The 17,362-nt window shown below is 55.9% G+C and overlaps 2 protein-coding genes and 1 long non-coding RNA gene across 5 annotated transcripts; 2 read left to right on the top strand and 1 right to left on the bottom strand.

Moving 5' to 3' along the window:
• The first annotated feature begins 39 nt into the window (after positions 1-39).
• Positions 40-10,887, top strand: USF2 (upstream transcription factor 2, c-fos interacting). Of its 3 annotated transcripts, XM_054462143.2 has the most exons (10): positions 40-242; positions 518-564; positions 653-771; positions 871-1,071; positions 1,517-1,667; positions 1,788-1,875; positions 2,153-2,211; positions 9,762-9,856; positions 10,010-10,138; positions 10,231-10,887. In XM_054462143.2, the coding sequence occupies exons 1-10, from the start codon at positions 181-183 to the stop codon at positions 10,318-10,320; spliced, it is 1,041 nt and encodes a 346-aa protein (XP_054318118.1). In that variant the 5' UTR covers positions 40-180; the 3' UTR covers positions 10,321-10,887. The 3 variants fall into 3 exon arrangements, with proteins under 3 accessions (XP_054318118.1, XP_054318119.1, XP_054318117.2); XM_054462144.2 differs by lacking the exon at positions 871-1,071; XM_054462142.2 differs by having other exon boundaries at positions 51-242; positions 10,010-10,887.
• On the bottom strand, positions 3,087-4,234 carry LOC129019501 (uncharacterized). The gene is made up of 3 exons (XR_008495646.1): positions 4,189-4,234; positions 3,972-4,055; positions 3,087-3,311 (listed from the first exon to the last, which is right to left on the bottom strand). It is a non-coding gene; the product is annotated as an uncharacterized LOC129019501 (long non-coding RNA).
• Positions 10,888-13,578: 2,691 nt separating the features above from the next.
• On the top strand, positions 13,579-16,208 carry HAMP (hepcidin antimicrobial peptide). Its single transcript, XM_054462147.2, has 3 exons — positions 13,579-13,733; positions 15,859-15,918; positions 16,008-16,208. The coding sequence occupies exons 1-3, from the start codon at positions 13,644-13,646 to the stop codon at positions 16,110-16,112; spliced, it is 255 nt and encodes an 84-aa protein (XP_054318122.1). The 5' UTR covers positions 13,579-13,643; the 3' UTR covers positions 16,113-16,208.
• Positions 16,209-17,362: the final 1,154 nt, after the last annotated feature.

Raw genomic sequence — 17,362 nt, forward strand, 5'->3', positions numbered from 1 at the left:
ACCCCACTGTTTGTCCCCGTGATCAGCGCGAGCGGCTCCCGTATCTCCTCCGTCCCCTCCTGCCGCGCGGCGTGAGCGCCGGGCTCGGGGCCCCCCCGGCCGCCCGCCCCCTCCCCTCCCTCCCTCCCCTCCCCTCCCCTCCCCCCCGGGCCCCGCGCCCCCCCCGCCCCCGCCCCCCCCATGGACATGCTGGACCCGGGTCTGGATCCCGCTGCCTCGGCCACCGCTGCTGCCGCCGCCAGGTAAGATCCCCGTCCCGGCTGTGCCCCCCGCCCCGGCCCCGGCCCCGCGGCCTGCAGGCCGGGGCCGCCATGATCCCGAGCGGCCGCGGGCCCGGCTCAAAATGGAGGCCGCCGGCGCGGGGGGGACCCGGTGCCTCCCGCCCCCGGCCCCCGGCCTCGGCGGCGCCCCCGGCCTCAGGCGCGGCCGGGTGGGACTGGGGCCCTGCAGCTGGGCGCGGGGGCGGGGGCGCGGGCACGGGCTGCAATGACCCTGCTCCCTCCTGTGCCCCCGGCAGCCACGACAAGGGACCCGAGGCGGAGGAGGGCGTCGAGCTGCAGGAAGGTGAGTGCTTGCGGGGCCAGCCGCGCCCGGGGAGGGCTGGGGGCGCCCGGCGCAGCCCTGACCGTGCCCCGACCCTCCTCGGCCCCAGGCGGGGACGGCCCAGGAGCGGAGGAGCAGACAGCGGTGGCCATCACCAGCGTCCAGCAGGCGGCGTTCGGCGACCACAACATCCAGTACCAGTTCCGCACAGAGACAAATGGAGGACAGGTGAGCGGCGGGCCGCGAGGGCGAGCGGGCGGGCGGGCGCGCCGGGAAGGCTCGGACCTGGCCCCAGCGCCGGCCTCGCCGCTCTGCCGCCCCCTGCAGGTGACATACCGCGTAGTCCAGGTGACTGATGGTCAGCTGGACGGCCAGGGCGACACGGCTGGCGCCGTCAGCGTCGTGTCCACCGCTGCCTTCGCGGGGGGGCAGCAGGCTGTGACCCAGGTGGGTGTGGACGGGGCAGCCCAGCGCCCGGGCCCCGCCGCTGCCTCTGTGCCCCCAGGTCCTGCAGCGCCCTTCCCGCTGGTAGGTGCCCTGCCACGCCGGGGTGGGGGGGGAGGGAGTGGAGAGGGGACACTGGCTCTGCTCTTGGGGAGCCCCGGGGGTGGGGCAGGTGTCGCCCAGCGGATGCAGCCTTCAAGCCTCAGGCTGCATGGGGTCAGATCCCTGTTGTGCACAGTGAAATCTGGGGACAGTGCTCTTGGAATTTTTTTTTTTTCCCCTCAAAATGGGAATGATGCGTCTAAGAGGAAAGTTTCTTAGAGTGCAAAACGGATTGGATCAGCAAGTGATCACTGATCTCCTGCCGTGTTTCAGGGCTGTTTGAGACACAGGACAGAATGCTACACGCAGAAGGAGTCACCACTCCTGTTAATTGCAGAGAATGCAGTAAACCCCAAGCACAGCAGTGAGGGGATGGGATGGAGGAACAGAGAAAGCTAAGGGTAGCCTCTGCCCTCCTACTCCCCAGGCTGTGATCCAAAATCCCTTCAGCAATGGTGGCAGTCCGGCGGCCGAGGCTGTCAGCGGGGAGGCACGATTTGCCTATTTCCCAGCGTCCAGTGTGGGAGATACTACGGCTGTGTCCGTACAGACCACAGACCAGAGCTTGCAGGCTGGAGGTGAGGAGAAGAAGTCAGGTTGGCAGGTGGGGGAGGCAACGGGCCCAGCAGGGAGGGAAGCCCCCCCAACCAGTTCTGACTTCACCCTGTCTTGCCACTAACCCCCCACTGTCCCTGCAGGCCAGTTCTACGTCATGATGACGCCCCAGGATGTGCTTCAGACAGGAACACAGAGGACGATCGCCCCCCGGACACATCCTTACTCTCCGTATGTGCAGGGGACACCAGGAGAACCTGGCATTGGAATGGAAGGAAAATAGGGGTTTCTGGAGTAGAAGCTGGGCAGTTAGCATGAAGTGGGCACATGGTGTAATTTTTTTTACTTTGCCTGTTTCTGCTTCTTTAGTGCACATAAAGTATCACGTCTTTCGTTTTTGCACATGGATTTACCTTGCAAAGATAATTTTTAAGTCTAATACTTAGCAGATGTTTGGGCAAACAGATCTGCGATAATACATGCCCCCTTTTTTTTCCTCCTCTTCTAGAAAAATTGATGGAACCAGAACACCCCGAGATGAGAGGAGAAGAGCCCAGCACAACGAAGGTGAGGACAAGGTGTGGCTCCGGGTCCCCCCGACCGCCACCCTCACAGGCTCAGCCAGCCCTGGGGTGTGGAGTGACAGAGAGGGAAGCCACTCCTGGGCAGGCCACAAGTGCTCCAGAGGGCTTTGCTGGATGCTGTAAAGGTAGAAAGTGAGCAATGAGGGGAGAGTACAGTGTCCGAAGTAGAGGGACAGGGAGTGTGAATTGGAACTGGCCATTTGTTGACCCAGCTGGTGATCTTGAATTCATGGCTCACATCTAAGATGGTGGACTTCACATTCCCATACGGATTGCCTACCCCACTTGAAAAATGGGGCTGACCGGGCTCACCTGGGCTGACCTTTCCATGTGGCAGCTGTCATGCTCACATCCCTCGCTCCCATGCCTGCCTGGCCTCCAGAAGTAGGTCTGTTCCCCCAGGGAGCACATCTGAGGGAGAAACTGCATGAAGCTCTGCCTCTGGCTGCCTAAGGCCAGAGCATCCTGCCCTTTCCAGAAACACCAAGTCTCACCTCAGGTCATTTGGCCTTCAGCACTGTCCCGCCCCGCCTGTCAGTAGCCACTGCAGTGGGCACAGCAGTGTGCAAGTGCCAGGAGAGTGCTTACACCCAAACAACCATCATTCAACAAATATTTACTTCCCGTGGGTTCTGGGCCGAGCGGCACAGGCCCTGTGCCAGGTCTGGAGTCTGGCCTGGAGCGTCGGAGAGGCTCAAAGGCCGGAGGGCTCACGTCTCATGGGTCTCATGGGACATTGATGGGGGGTGGGCTGGGGTGAGGCTTCCCCAGGGAGAGGGGAGTGTGGGTCAGGTTACTTTGTGGGGTGCCGGTTCGGTTGTGGGAGAAGTTCCATTTGGAATGCCTCAGGAGGGAAGATCGGGAAGGCCTTGGATGCCCGAGTGAGGTGCTGAATGCTGAGTCCTAAAGGTGGCGATGGGGCTGGGGTCTGCGGCCCAGGTAGTTGTGTTCTGAGCAGCTCCTCTCTGAGTTCAGGCGTTCATTCAGCGTGTGCGTACTACGGCCAGCCCCCATTTTGCATCCTCAGATATGGCAATGCAGCAGATAATAGGACAGATGAGGTCTCAGCTCTCTGTACGTGTTCTGGTGGGAGAGATGGGAGTCATGCACAGCCGCATCAGGCAGCGCAGGCAGTCACAGGCAGGAGAGGAAAGCTGGGGAAGGAGGTGGCGGGTGATGGCGGCATGGCAGTGTGCTCCAAAGGGCTCTTCGAGAGGTGACATTGAAGCAGAGCCCTGAAGGGACCTGAGGGAAGGGGCCTGTTGAGAACCTCAGGAGAGTCCCGGGCAGAGGGAAGAGCTAGGACACAGGCCAGGCCCTGAGCCAGGGCCGCCGTGGTGTGTCTGCAGAAGAGCAGAATTCAGGAAAGGAAAGAGGAAGTTGGTGCAGTGGAGGGGGCTGCCCGGGCCAGATGGTGGAGGACCTTGGAAGAAGTCCCCAGTGTGGCTGTCTGGGCTCCTGTGGTTTTATTCCAGGGTGATGAGAAGCCAGCGTAGGGGTTTGGGTGTGGAGGCTGTTGGCAAGAGTGGTGGGAAGAGGCTGGGAGATAGGAGACCATATGAGTATCAGGCCTGAGACAGGGCAGGGGTTGGGGGAAATGTGGGGAGGACTCCAAGGCTGGAGAATAAGGGTTTCGTGCTGAATTCCCCTCCATGCTTGGAAGGGAAGGGGTGCATCTGAGCTTGGTTTTGAGATGCAGTGAGTTTGAGGGGCCCCCAGAGCAGCCCCAGCCCCACCACTTACCTGTGGTGGGGCATCAGGGTGGTTCTTAATCTCCGTATCTGTCTTCTCTCTGTGAAATGCTGGAAGCACAGCCACCCCCAGCACCTGGTGGGGATGCAGTGAGTTGTGGTGGCCACATAGTAAGGCTGAAGAGAGGACTCAGGACCCTCCCACCCCACTCTCACCCCCGCCTCTCCCTCAGTTAATCTGACTCCAGGCAGCCTTGAGACTTTCTCACCCTGTGAAGCAGTCTTCGTCACCTGCCCACTTCTCCAGCTCCGTCCTGTCTCTGCTTTCCTGACTTGCAGAGCATCTGCCCCCATCTGCTCATCCTCCTAGTACCCTCAGCCATCTGGCTCATGGCTCTACCAAAACAGCTCCACTTCCGGTCACCCATGGTGACCCCATTGCCACATCCACTGGCCTCCTTTGCTGTCTGGGCTCCAAGCATCTGACGCTGCCTGTTTCCCTCTGTTCGTTTCTGGAATCTTCCTTTCTCCTCCATCCTCTCTGATTCTCCTGTGATCTTTGCCTCTCCTGCCCCACTGTTAACAGTGAAATTTCCGGGGCTGTCCCAGTTCCAAGTGAGTAGATGAGGGTGCTGGGGAATCTGTGTTTTCCATCAGCTCTTCAGGTGATTTGTCATAGTGAACAAGCTTGAGAAACTGCTTTGGCTGCGAGTGTTTCTTTTTTTTTGAGAAGGGGGTCTCACTCTGTCACCCAGGCTGGAGTACAGTGGCACAATTGCAGCTCACTGCAGCCTTGACCTCCCAGGCTTAGGCGATCCTCACACCTCAGGCTTCTGAGTGGCTGGGACCACAGGCAGGCGCCATCACATCGGGTAATTTTTTTTATCTGTAGAGTGGAGGTCTTGCTATGCTGCCCAGGCTCATCTTGAGCTTCTGGCCTCAGGCAGTCCTCCGGCCTCGGCTACAGGCCTGAGCTGCCACGCCCAGTCTTGCTGGTGTTTCATAAGGTCCGGCCCCTCCCGTCAGTCTCAGGTGTATGACGTGTGAGGCCCAGCAACGGGCTCGGAAGCTCTTGGTCAGTATCCCCCAAACTCTGTTCCCACTTGTAGGTGTTCCTCTTTTTTCTTTGCTGCAGAAGAGTGTGTGACTCACAAAAAGTTGAGGACTGTTCCTTGATGTCCTCCCAGGCTTCGCCCACCACCTGGCTCCTGGTAATGCAAGGAACTGTGTTTCCATCCATTCCATTCCTCTCACTGCAACTCCAGCCCCACATTTTGAACTACCTATTCAAGATTTCCGTCTCTGGACATCTCTGTAATGCCTCAAACTCAACTCGCCCAAAAGAGAATGTGCCATCTCCCCTCTCCAAAGGCTTTCATGCAACCTTCTTCTTTGCAGAGCAGCAAAAGCTACCCCTGTCACAGCTGCCCAAGCCAGAAACTAAGACCAGAGCCGCTTTCAACTCTGCCCTCTTCTTCCCTTATGGCCACAAACCCCAAGTTTCTGTTCTATGGTGAATTTCAGATCCGCTTCTCTCACTTCTTTTTCCCTCCTTCCCACCACTTCTTGGTACTGCAGGAGCTTATCCCAGAGTCACAAACTCAAATGCCTGCAGGGGCCTGAGGGAGGGAGGTGCACTTGGCATGTCAGGAAGGGGTGTGTGGCTGGGCGTGGTAGCTCACGCCTGGAATCCCAGCACTTTTGGGATTACATTTTGGCCAAGATGGGCAGATCACTTGAGCCCAGGCGTTTGAGACTATCCTAGGCAAAGTGACAAAACCCTGTCTCTACCAAAAAAATTAAAAATTAGCCAGGCCTGGTGGTACATGCCTGTAACAGTCCCAGCTACTTGGGAACCTGTGGTGGGAAAATGGCTTGAGCCCGGGAGACGGAGGTTGCAGTGAGCTGAGATTACTCTCCAGCCTGAGCAACAGACCCAGACCTTGTCTCAGAAAAAAATAGGAAAGGTTGTGGGGGGCCCCCAGTGATCTGGGGCATGTGTGTGCTGCCTGAAGGGTGGTCCTTGCCCAGTGCCTTCCCCTTGCTGCCCTGTCAGAATCTAGGGCCACTGTTGCCAGAAACTCTGAGAAGCTAGAAATCGAGACTTTTATGTGAAGTCTGATTTTTAGGTGCCAGATTGGATTGCTTTTTCCATTTCATTGATTTCTACTCTTAATGTTCCTAATTCATGCTTCTACTCACTTTGTTTTTTTGTTTGTTTGTTGTTTTGTTTTGAGACGGAATCTCGCTCTGTCACAGTGGTGCGATCTGAGCTTACTGCAACCTCTGCCTCCCCGGTTCAAGTGATTCTCCTGCCTCAGTCTCCCAAGTAGCTGGGACTACAGGTGCCCACTGCCACACCTAGCTAGTTTTTGTATTTTTAGTAGAGATGGGGTTTCACCATGTTGGCCAGGCTGGTCTCAAACTCCTGGCCTCAGGTTATCCACCTGCCTCAGCCTCCCAAAGTGCTGGGATTACAGGAGTGAGCCACTGCACCCGGCCCCTTCTACTCACTTTGGATTCAATTTGCTAGGTTTTGTGCTTTAGCTTCCCTGGCACACCCCAACCCCAGCTTTTTAAGGTAATTTTTTTTTTTTTTTCAATTTTCTGCTAAAATCTTTATTTTACAGGATTTATGTTTCACAGCAGGGATTGAGATGATTCTTAACCTTTCTCTTTGCTTAACAGCATTTAGAGTGCCAGTTCACTCCAGCATCACTTTAGCTACATCCCACTGGGATATGTTGTGTTTTTGTTACCATTCAGTTTAAAGTATTTTCCAATTTTCCTTGTGATTTCTTCTTTGACCTTTCTGTTGCTTGGAGGCAGGTTGCTTAATTTCCAAATATTTGTGGGTTTTCCAGATATCTTTTTGTTATTGATTTTTAATTTAGTTCTGTTATGGTCAGAGAACATACTCTGTATGATTTCAGTTCCTTGAAATTCGATGAGACTTACCCGACGGGCCCGATTGTGTCCTAGCTTGGCGGAAGCTTCTGGGGCATTGACGAGGACAGGTGTCTGCTGCTGTCAGGCAGAATGTCCCCCCAGGTCAGTGAGGTCAAGCTGGTTGAGTGTTCAGGCTTTCTATTCTGATTTTGTTGTTGTTGTTGTTTACTTGTTCCACCAATCAATGAGAAGGATGTCCATGTCTCTCACTATATTTGTGGATTTGTCCATTTCTTCCTTCAGTCCTGGCAGGTTTCGCTTCTGAATTTTCTCTTTTTTTTTTTTTAAGACAGCTCTGTCACCCAAGCTGGAGTGCAATGATGTGGTCTCAGCTCACTACAACCTCCACCTCTTGGGTTCAAGCAATTCTCATGCCTCAGCCTCCCAAGTTGCTGGGATTATAGGCACGCACCACTATGCCTGGCTAATTTTTGCATTTTTAGTAGAGCCGGGGTTTTGCCATGTTGGCCAGGCTGGTCTCGAACTCCTGGCCTCATGTGATCCGCCCTCCCAAAGTGCTGGGATTACAGGTGTGAGCCACCCCACCCAGCCTCTGAATTTTAAGTGTCCTATGGAGTAACTGAAGTGCTTCTGTGGAATGAACCTGGCCTTGGTCCTAATGGGTCTTCCTGTATTTCAAATGTGCCATGATGATCTTCCGAAGCCACAGGCTGGACAGCATCACTGCCTGCTAAAGTCAGGGCCTGGATTCAAGGGCCTGGGCCTCTAGAGGAGGAGGAGATGCGGTCCTGACCTGCGAGCAGAGCACGCAAGGCCTTGACAACCGATCTTTACAACCTCTTCCCACCCCTGCATACCTTGAAATGGTTTTCAGGCCACCATTTCTGGGATCTTCCCACCTGCGTGCCTTAGAGCCCTTCTCTCAGGAACCAGCCCGAATGTTTCCTGGATCTCTGAGGATTCATCCTACCCCCATTCCCACGCAGAGGCCATGGCTCGGCGCCTGGCATTCCCGAGGCACTTTGTACCATCTTCAGTGATGACACGAACACAATGGGGTTAGTGCCACCTGCCCACAGTGGCATTGCGAGTGCCAATGGGGCGCACCGGGGCTGCTTCCACCCTGGACCCCAGCCTGGCAGACGGCCTGGCACACAGTAGGGCGGGGAATAGGTGTGTAAGAAGTAAACGTGCGCTGGAGAGGATGTAGCTGCTGCCGGCGCCCAGCTCTCAAGAGGACCGCGGGAAGGCAGAGGCTGAAACGAGGCCGCCTGCCGAGTTCCTCCACGGACCCCTGGGCGAGGAGTGCTCTGCTGGGGACTGCGCCAGCGGTGCCTCCAGGCCTGGACTCTCAGCTCCGCTGCTGCTTTTGGCCAGAGTTCCCAAAGGCGGGTGTGGTTGTCTTTGGTGGGAGGGTTCAGCGCACCGTGATAGTAATAGGGGAGCAAGCACTGACTGAGCCCAGTGCGGGGCCTGGACGGTGCTCCATAGCGGAGCACTGATCTTGTGGGATTGGTTTTGGAGGAAGGAGGGAGCACAAGGATGGAAGGGGCCAGGGAAGAGTGGCCACGGCAGGAGGAGAGTCCACGTCCATCGGAGGGTTTGTCACTCGGGCCTGAGTGGGAGGCACTGGAGGCAGGGAGAGGCCAGTCAGCAGCACGTGGCCACAGCCCAGAGAAGCCAGAGGGGTTTGCTGGTGGGTGGGCCCCAGCCTTTTCAAGGGAACAGCAGGGCCAGGGAGCTGCCGATCTTGGGGTGTGAGGGTAACGGGCAGGCTGTGGCCCACCCCTCCTTCTCAGGCTCACCGGACCCCTGAACGGTTTCCCATCACCATTATCCAAGGCTTTGAAAAGATCCCCTGGCCTTCCTGCCACATCTGCCCTAGCTATAGGCTTCATTCCCCTCCACAAATGGCGCAGACAGCATGAGCCACCCTGGCAGGGGGCTGGGGGTCCGTGGGGTGGGAGTTGGGGGTAGCTGAGCGTTATTTCCTGTCCCCACGGTGCCTGGTGCTGGGGCTTGGCAGGCGGTGAAGGGTTGGGACAGCCTGGCTTTAGCAGGCCCTGAATCAGGGGTCTCAGGCTCCACAGCACACAGACCCCAGGCAGGTATCAGGATGGGATGTGGCCGGATAAAGGCGTGTGCTCTGTCTGGGGGCAGCTGCCACCCAGCTGACACAGTTGGCGTGAGATTGTGGAGTTTTATGGAGTAAAATCACAAATCTGGGTTTTTTTTAAGGAAAATCTTCTATGAGTTGCCATCTCTGGCCTTCAACATAGGGTTTGGGTCTTTCCTGGGTGAGCTGGTGCTTTGTGGGCCAGGCCCTGGGAGCTGCAAGTACCAGTTGGGATCTGCCATTGCCCTGTGGAAGGATTTTAAGCAGGGGTGACACATGGTCAGACTTGGATTTAGAGATGAGGAAAAAAATAAAATCACGGTGCCCAGAGTCTCTGGGGAGACTGGAGAATCCAGTGCAGGGGCCGTGGGAGCCAGAGAGGGGCACTGGTCCTGCGAAGAGTGGCTCTGCCCATCCGTGCCTCCCAGTATGTACCCACTGTGACCAGAGCTCCATTTCTCAAAAGAAGCCAGTGACGCCAGTTACCATGAGAAATTTACTTATTTTTCACTGTCGATTAAAATTTGTACACGTATGGCGGAGCAGGCCCGCAAAATGATCTCCAAGTGCCTGGCCTTTGACGCCCGTCCTAAAAGCATGTGTGGCACTGGAGGGGCCAGGTTTCTTTGTTCCTCTTGAGAAGCTAGCGTGGGGGCCTGCTGGGCTCAGGGTGTGGCCCCTCACTTCCCAGGGCTGTGGTCTCGGTGGGGCCTGCACTGTGCCTGGGTGTCCTCGGGCTGAGCCTCTGCCCTGTGAGGACAGCTGCTCGGGCACGAGCCATCAGCGAAGCCGTGGCTGTGACTCTGTTTTCCGCAGTGGAGCGGAGGCGGAGGGACAAGATCAACAACTGGATCGTCCAGCTTTCAAAAATCATTCCAGACTGTAACGCAGACAACAGCAAGACGGGAGCGGTGAGCACCCCGGACCCTCAATGGCTGCGGTGGGCCTGGCCCCCAACCCTTGCATGCAGAAAGTCCAACAGCCATGGGGCTCGGGAGTCATCCCTGGGGTGGAGGCCGGTGGGCGGTGCCCGCCCTAAGGCTCCTGGTCCCCTCGCCCCCCAGAGTAAAGGAGGGATCCTGTCCAAGGCCTGCGATTACATCCGGGAGTTGCGCCAGACCAACCAGCGCATGCAGGAGACCTTCAAAGAGGCCGAGCGGCTGCAGATGGACAACGAGCTCCTGAGGCAGCAGGTGGGTGCGGGGCCTGGAGTGGGTCAGGGCCCAGGAGCCCCATATGCAAGGCGCCGGCCCTCAGCTCCCTTGTCCTCCGTCGTGTTCACCAGATCGAGGAGCTAAAGAATGAGAACGCCCTGCTTCGAGCCCAGCTGCAGCAGCACAACCTGGAGATGGTGGGCGAGGGCACCCGGCAGTGACACCCGCCACCGCTGCGCAGCTGCCGCCGCCCACGCCGGCCTCTGCTGCCCCCTTCCCCAGCCCTTAGCACAGAGAGGGACACACGCCCCTCCCCCAGCTGCGTTTTTTTATAGTAGATTTTTAACAAAAAACGGGGAGAAATAATGCATTTCTGTGGATACAGTGCCCACCGCCCTCCTCCACTTGGAAACAGTATCCTCCCTCCCCATCCGTCTGTCTGTCGCCCTTCTCCCGGCCCTCACTAAGCCCCGGCACTTCTAGTGGTCTCACCTGGAGGCAAGAGGGAGGGGACAGAGGCCCTGCCACGTCCCGCTGCCTCCTGTTCTCTGGAGGTACTGAGACAGGGTGCTGATGGGAAGGAGGGGAGCCTTTGGGGGGCCACCCGGGGCCTGGACCTATGCAGGGAGGCCACGTCCCACCCCACCTCTTGTTTCTGGGTCCCTGCTCCCCTTTGGGTGTGTGTGTGTGTGTTTTAATTTTCTTTATGGAAAAATTGACAAAAAAAATAGAGAGAGAGAGAGGTATTTAACTGCAATAAACTGGCCCCACGTGGCCCCTGCCTTGTCTGCTTGTGTGTCTGTCCATCTCAGGAGTGGGGAGGGGGTCTGGGGTCTGCAGAGCTCCACGAGGCATGGTTCCGCTGTTGTGCACATGGCTGTGCGCGGTCCCTGCCAGCTGCACCACCCAGTACCCAGTGGTTGGTTGGATGGATGGAGGAATTAAGGAATGAATGTCCCCTTTGAGGCCCTAGGCGTGCATGAGGGTGTGGGGAGCTGGGGTCAAGGACATGTCCCATGTTGGAGGAGAGGCGGGGGTCTCCGTGTCAACAGTTCTGAAAACATGACCAGCCCCTGGCCCTGCCCTGCTGGGCTGAAGCCCTTCCCTCTGCACCAGCCAATAGTGGGGCCTGGCCTTGAGCCCCTCACCCCCAGGGAGGGCAGATGGCCAGGGCGCCAAGCTTGGCCCGTCAGCCTGTCGCCTTGCACCGAGGCTCTGGCGCCTGTGCTGTGACCCCTGCCCCTGCTGATGATGAAACCTGTCCTCAGCTGAGATGCAGCGATGCCTGGTAGGGCTGGGGGCTGCTGCCGTGTCTCCCCGGGTGAGCACACCCCTATTCACTGGGCCCTGCTTCAGCCTGCAGCCGCCTTCAACTCCATCCACTCCCAGGAGCTGGGCCTGCCACTCTGCTCACCTTGTGGAGCTCCATCGGCCTTTCCTCCCAAATTCCCCCGCTCCCCGCACTCGTCTGCTTCCCTCAAGAGCCCTGTCTCCTTTTCCTAGCTATTCCCATCTGAGGCCATCTTTATTCATTTAGTTTTTAAAGACAGGGTTTCACTCTGTCACCCAGGCTAGGGTGCAGTGGCGCACAATCACGGCTCACTGCAGCCTTGACCAACTACAGGTGCGTAGCACCACAGCCAAGTTTTTGTAGAGATGGGGGTCTCGCTTTGTTACCCAGGCTGTGACAAGAGGAGCCTCCCACGTGGTGTGGATAAGGAGGCAGATGGCAGGGCCTGTCCATTTCTGTGCTTGAGTGGGCCTTGGAAGTGGTTCAGCAACCAGGAAGAAGTATTCCTCGACAGCAATATCCCCAGGCTCTGGTGACTGGGCTGACACTGGATGGCCCTGGAATGAAAGAGGCAAAGTGGCAAAATGTCCAAGGGCCCATCTGGAACCAAGGTTTGTCGATCCCCTGGGCCGTGTGCACCCTGAGCTGGGCCTGGTAGTGGAAAGGAATGAAGGCACTGCAGTCAGGCAGCCTGGATTCATCCCCCAGCCAGTGGTGTCCTAAGGAACCGGCTCCCCAAAAACATCCCTGGCTTGTAGTGCTTGCCAATTTCTGGGTGTCAACACTCCCACTGCTGCTGATTTCAGGGTACCAGCATGATGCCACTGAATGCAGAGTTTCGAGATATGCACGGTCTGCTCGTTGAGCCAGGTCTAGCATGCCGCTGTGCCCTGCTGTGTTTTAGGGGAGATGGGGAAGCCTGGTGGGTAAGAGCAAAGGCCCTGGAGTCAGGCTGTCCAGGCCAGAATCCCAGCTCTGCCTCTGGCTGAGCAAGCTTGGTCCATGCCCTGATCTCTGCCTTCAGTGCCTTTTCTGTAAAGTGAAGGAAATGAGTGTCCGACGGGGAGGAGGCTCCTAAAAGGGAGCAAGGTCTGGGGAGCCTAGGCCTCTGGGTTTGGGTGACTGAGAAGGCAGCCCCTGAATACAGAGCAGAGCTGAAGGTGGGGCAGTAAGTGCTGCCGGGAGAACAGGCAGCACAGGCTGAGTTGGTGCAGAAGTGAGTCAACATATGTGCCATCGTATAAAATGTAACAGCAGATGTTAGCTATTACTATTACCACTATTTTATATTTTACAGACAGGGTCTCGCTCTGTCACCCAGGCTGGAGTGCAGTCACACAATCATAGCTCACTGCAGCCTCAGCCTCCTGGGCTTAAGCGATCTGCCTCAGCCTCCCAAGTAGCTGGGACTACAGATGTGCACCACCACGCCTGGCTAAATCTGTTTAAATTTTTTTTTGTAGAGATGGGGTCTCCCTATGTTGCCCAGGCTAGTCTTGAACTTCTGGGCTCAAGTGATCCTCCTGCCTCGGCCTCCCAAATTGCTGGGATTACAGGCATAAGCCAGTGTGCTGGGCCATATTACTGCTGTCATTTATGGCCAAAAGTTTGCTCAAACATTTTCCAGTTACCAGAGCCACATCTCAAGGGTCTGACACTGGGAAAACACCGCATGCGGATCAGGGGCACACGCTGATGCTTGCCCTGCTCAGGGCTATCTAGTGTTCCCTGCCAGAACCTATGCATGTGTGGTGAGAGCTTAAAGCAATGGATGCTTCCCCCAACATGCCAGACACTCCTGAGGAGCCTGGCGGCTGCTGGCCATGCCCTGTGTGCATGTAGGCGATGGGGAAGTGAGTGGAGGAGAGCGGAACCTTGATTCTGCTCATCAAACTGCTTAACCGCTGAAGCAAAAGGGGGAACTTTTTCCCGATCAGCAGAATTACATCCTGATGGGGAAAGGGCTCCCCAGATGGCTGGCGAGCAGTGTGTGTCTGTGACCCCGTCTGCCCCACCCCCTGAACACACCTCTGCTGGCTGAGGGTGACACAACCCTGTTCCCTGTCGCTCTGTTCCCGCTTATCTCTCCCGCCTTTTCGGCGCCACCACCTTCTTGGAAATGAGACAGAGCAAAGGGGAGGGGGCTCAGACCACCGCCTCCCCTGGCAGGTCCCATAAAAGCGACTGTCACTCGGTCCCAGACACCAGAGCAAGCTCAAGACCCAGCAGTGGGACAGCCAGACAAACGGCACGATGGCACTGAGCTCCCAGATCTGGGCCGCTTGCCTCCTCCTCCTCCTCCTCCTCGCCAGCCTGACCAGTGGCTCCGTTTTCCCACAACAGGTGAGAGCTCAGTGGCCTGGGTCCTTAGCAGGGCAGCAGGGATGGGAGAGCCAGGCCCCAGCCTAGGGCACTGGAGACACCCGAGCACTGAGCAGAGCTCAGGACGGCTCAGGGGGACTGGCAGCTGAACAGTGGCTCATGCCTGTAATCCCAGCACTTTGGGAGGCTGAGGCAGGCGGATCACTTGGGGTCAGTTTGAGACCAGCCTGGCCAACATGGTAAAACCCTGTCTCTACCAAAAATACAAAAGTTAGCCAGGCTTGGTGGCAGGTGCCTCTAATCCCAGCTACTCGGGAGACTCAGGCAGGAGAATTGCTTGAACCCACAAGGTGGAGGTTGCACAGTGAGCTGAGATTGCACCACTGCACTCCAGCCTGGCAACAGAGCAAAACTCCATCTCCAAAAAAGAACAGAAATCAATGAAGCACCGAGTGACAGGGACTGGAAGGTCCTAATTCCATGGGTATTTACGAAGCCCCTATGCTGTGTGGAGTCTTATTCTAGACAGTGGGGACAAGGCCATGAACAAGGTAGATGAGAGAGGAGACTTCTCCATCCTGGTCAGGGAATTCGTTAAAGGCTGATGAAAACATGAACAAATAATTGTGTCTAGTACATGCTATTCGTGAATCTCATAACAGATGGTGGTAGAGCGACCGTGACCCATTCGCCACACAGTAGAGTCACTTTTTTGGTTTGTTTTTTAGAGACAGGGTCGTCCTCTGTTGCTGAGGCTGGAGTGCAGTGGTGCAGTCATAGCTCACTGCAGCCTCAACCTCCTGTGCTCAAGCAATCTTCCCACCTCAGCTTCCCAAGTAGCTGGGACAGCAGGCACACGCCACAGGCGGGGGGACCACAGGCACGGTCAAGGGGTTGGCAGTCAAGCAAGTGTTTCATGAGAAAGTGACAGTTGACCTTCGTCTTGGAGGGTGAGAGATGGAGTCAGCAAAGACCTAAGGAGAGGACAAGCCGGCATAGCCCAGGGTCAGGCTGAACAAGAGGAGACGGTGGGACTTGGGGATAAGGCTGAGGGGTGGGCAGTCCCAAAGTCTTGTGGGCAACCATACAGACACTGATTTTTCCTTGGAATAAAGAGGAAGCCCCCATAAGCTTTTTTTTTTTTTTTTTTTTTTTTTTTTTTTTTTTTTTTCTGAGACAGGTTCTCGCTCTGTCGTTTAGGCTGGCGTGCGGTGGCATCATCTGGGCTCACTGCAACCTCCACCTCCCGGGTTCAAGCAATTCTCCTGCCTCAGCTTCCCAAGTAGCTGGGATTACAGGTGCCTGCCACCATGCCTGGCTAATTTTTGTACTTTTAGTAGAGACAAGATTTCACCATGTTGGCCAGACTGGTCTTGAACTCCTGACCTCAGGTGATCCTCCCATCTCGGCTTCCTAAAGTGCTGGGATTACAGGCGTGAGCCACTGCGCCCAGCCTCCTGTAGGTTTTTAAAATGGAGAAAACCACAATCTCACTGGCCGTGTTTTAAAAAACTTAGTCTGCCAGTCGGGCACCATGGCTCACACCTGTAATCTCAGAGTTTTGGGAGGCCAAGGTAGGAAGATCAGTTGAGCCCAGGAGTTCGAGACCAGCTTGGGCAACACAACCAGACCCCATCTCTACAAAAAATTAAAAAATTAGCCAGGTGTGGTGGCGTGCACCTGCTGTCTCAGCTACTCGGGAAGCTGAGGCGGGAGCATCGCTTGAGCACAGGAGGTCAAGGCTGCAGGGAGCTATGACTGTGCCACTGCACTCCGGCCTGGGCAACAGAGGGAGACTCTGTCTAAAAAACAAACAAAAAAAGTGACTCTGCTGTGTGGCAAATGGATTGAGGGGCAAGAATGCAGGGAGATGTGTTAGGAGGCTGGCACTGGCATCCAGGCAGGGGAAGGTGATGTCCCAAAGAAGAGTAGCAGCTGTGGAAAGAGGAGGAGGCGGATCTGGGAGGTTTTTTTTTAGGAAAAGCCGCCCATGGGAAGGTGAGCAGAAGCAAGAAAGCAAGGCCCCTCCTAAGAGTCCAGCTAAGCTCTGGGTTTAAACCACTTGGAGAGGAGCAGGTTGCCGGGAGCCAGTCTCAGAGGTCCACTGGGCCCCTGCCATCCTCAACACCCCCTTCTGCTTTCACAGACGGGACAACTTGCAGAGCTGCAACCCCAGGACAGAGCTGGAGCCAGGGCCGGCTGGACGGTGAGCGCAACAGTGATGCCCTTCCCAGCCCCCTGCTCCCTCCCCATGCCCAAGCCGGTTCCCTGCTCACACTCCCTTCCTTCCCACAGCCCATGCTCCAGAGGCGAAGGAGGCGAGACACCCACTTCCCCATCTGCATTTTCTGCTGCGGCTGCTGTCATCGATCAAAGTGTGGGATGTGCTGCAAGACGTAGAACCTTCCTGCCCTGCCCCCGTCCCCTGCCTTCCTTATTTATTCCTGCTGCCCCAGAACACAGGTCTTGGAATAAAATGGCTGGTTCTTTTGTTTTCCAAACCAAAGTGTCTGTTGTCCTTTCTCTCTGCCGACGGCCTGTGCTAAGAGCTTGTCCTGACCCTGCCTTGCAAGCGCCAGTGCTTGGTGGATCATGTGGGGCTGGTGTGTCCTGGAGGTTGCCAGGAAAGTTGGTGAAGAAAATTTGTTTCTGTTCTCCCCCTTCATGTTGCAATAACAGGGGATGAAAGTTAATGTTTCCCCTCCTTGAGATCTTCCTAAAACAGCCGTAGAAATCAGTGCCTATAAGGCAAGCTTGTCCAACCCGCGGGCCACATGCAGCCCTGCATGGCTTTGAATGCACCCAACACAAATTTGTAAAGTGTCTTAAGACATTATGAGATTTTTCTGCAATTTTTTTTTTATTTTTTGCTCATCAGCTGTCATTAGTGTTAGTGTGTTTTATGTGTGGCCCAAGACAATTCTTCTTCCAGTGTGGCCCAGGGAAGCCAAAACATTGGACACTGCTATAAAGGTTCTCAAAGTAAGATCCAGGGACTCCTTTTGTAGGGTTCCTGAAGGTGGAAACTACTGACTTTTCTTTTTCTTTTTCTTTTTCTTTTTTTTTTTTTTTGAGGCAGAGTCTCTCTCTGTCACCCAGGCTGGAGTGTAGTGGCATGATCTTGGCTCACTGCAACCTCCACCTCCTGGGTTCAAGCGATTCCCCTGCCTCAGCCTCCTGAATAGCTGGAACTACAGGCACATGCCACCACGCCTGGCTAATTTTTGTATTTTTAGTAGAGGTGGGGTTTCGCCATGTTGTCCAGGCTGGTCTCGAACTCCTGACCTCAAGTGATCCACCCATCTCAGTCTCCCAAAGTGCTGAGATTACAGGTGTGAGCCACCACGCCCAGCCTACAAAGATGTTTATTTGCCTTTTTCACCCTGGTTCTCTCATGAGTATACAACGGAGTTTCCAGGAGGCTCCGTGACACCTGATGGCATCATCACCAGATGCTAATGGATTGTGTGCTGGTGTATTTCACGCTTTTAAATGTCCCAGTTTCTAGCCCGGTGCGGTTGCACGGTCCCTGCTACTTGGGAGGCTGAGGCGGGAGGATCATTTAAGACTGGGAGTTCCAGAAGAAGACCTGGTGTCAAAAAAAAAAAAAAAAAGTGGGGCAATGAAAATGAGAGCAATACAGCTTTCAA

Source organism: Pongo pygmaeus, chromosome 20, assembly GCF_028885625.2.
Source record: "Pongo pygmaeus isolate AG05252 chromosome 20, NHGRI_mPonPyg2-v2.0_pri, whole genome shotgun sequence".
Taxonomy (NCBI): domain Eukaryota; kingdom Metazoa; phylum Chordata; class Mammalia; order Primates; family Hominidae; genus Pongo; species Pongo pygmaeus.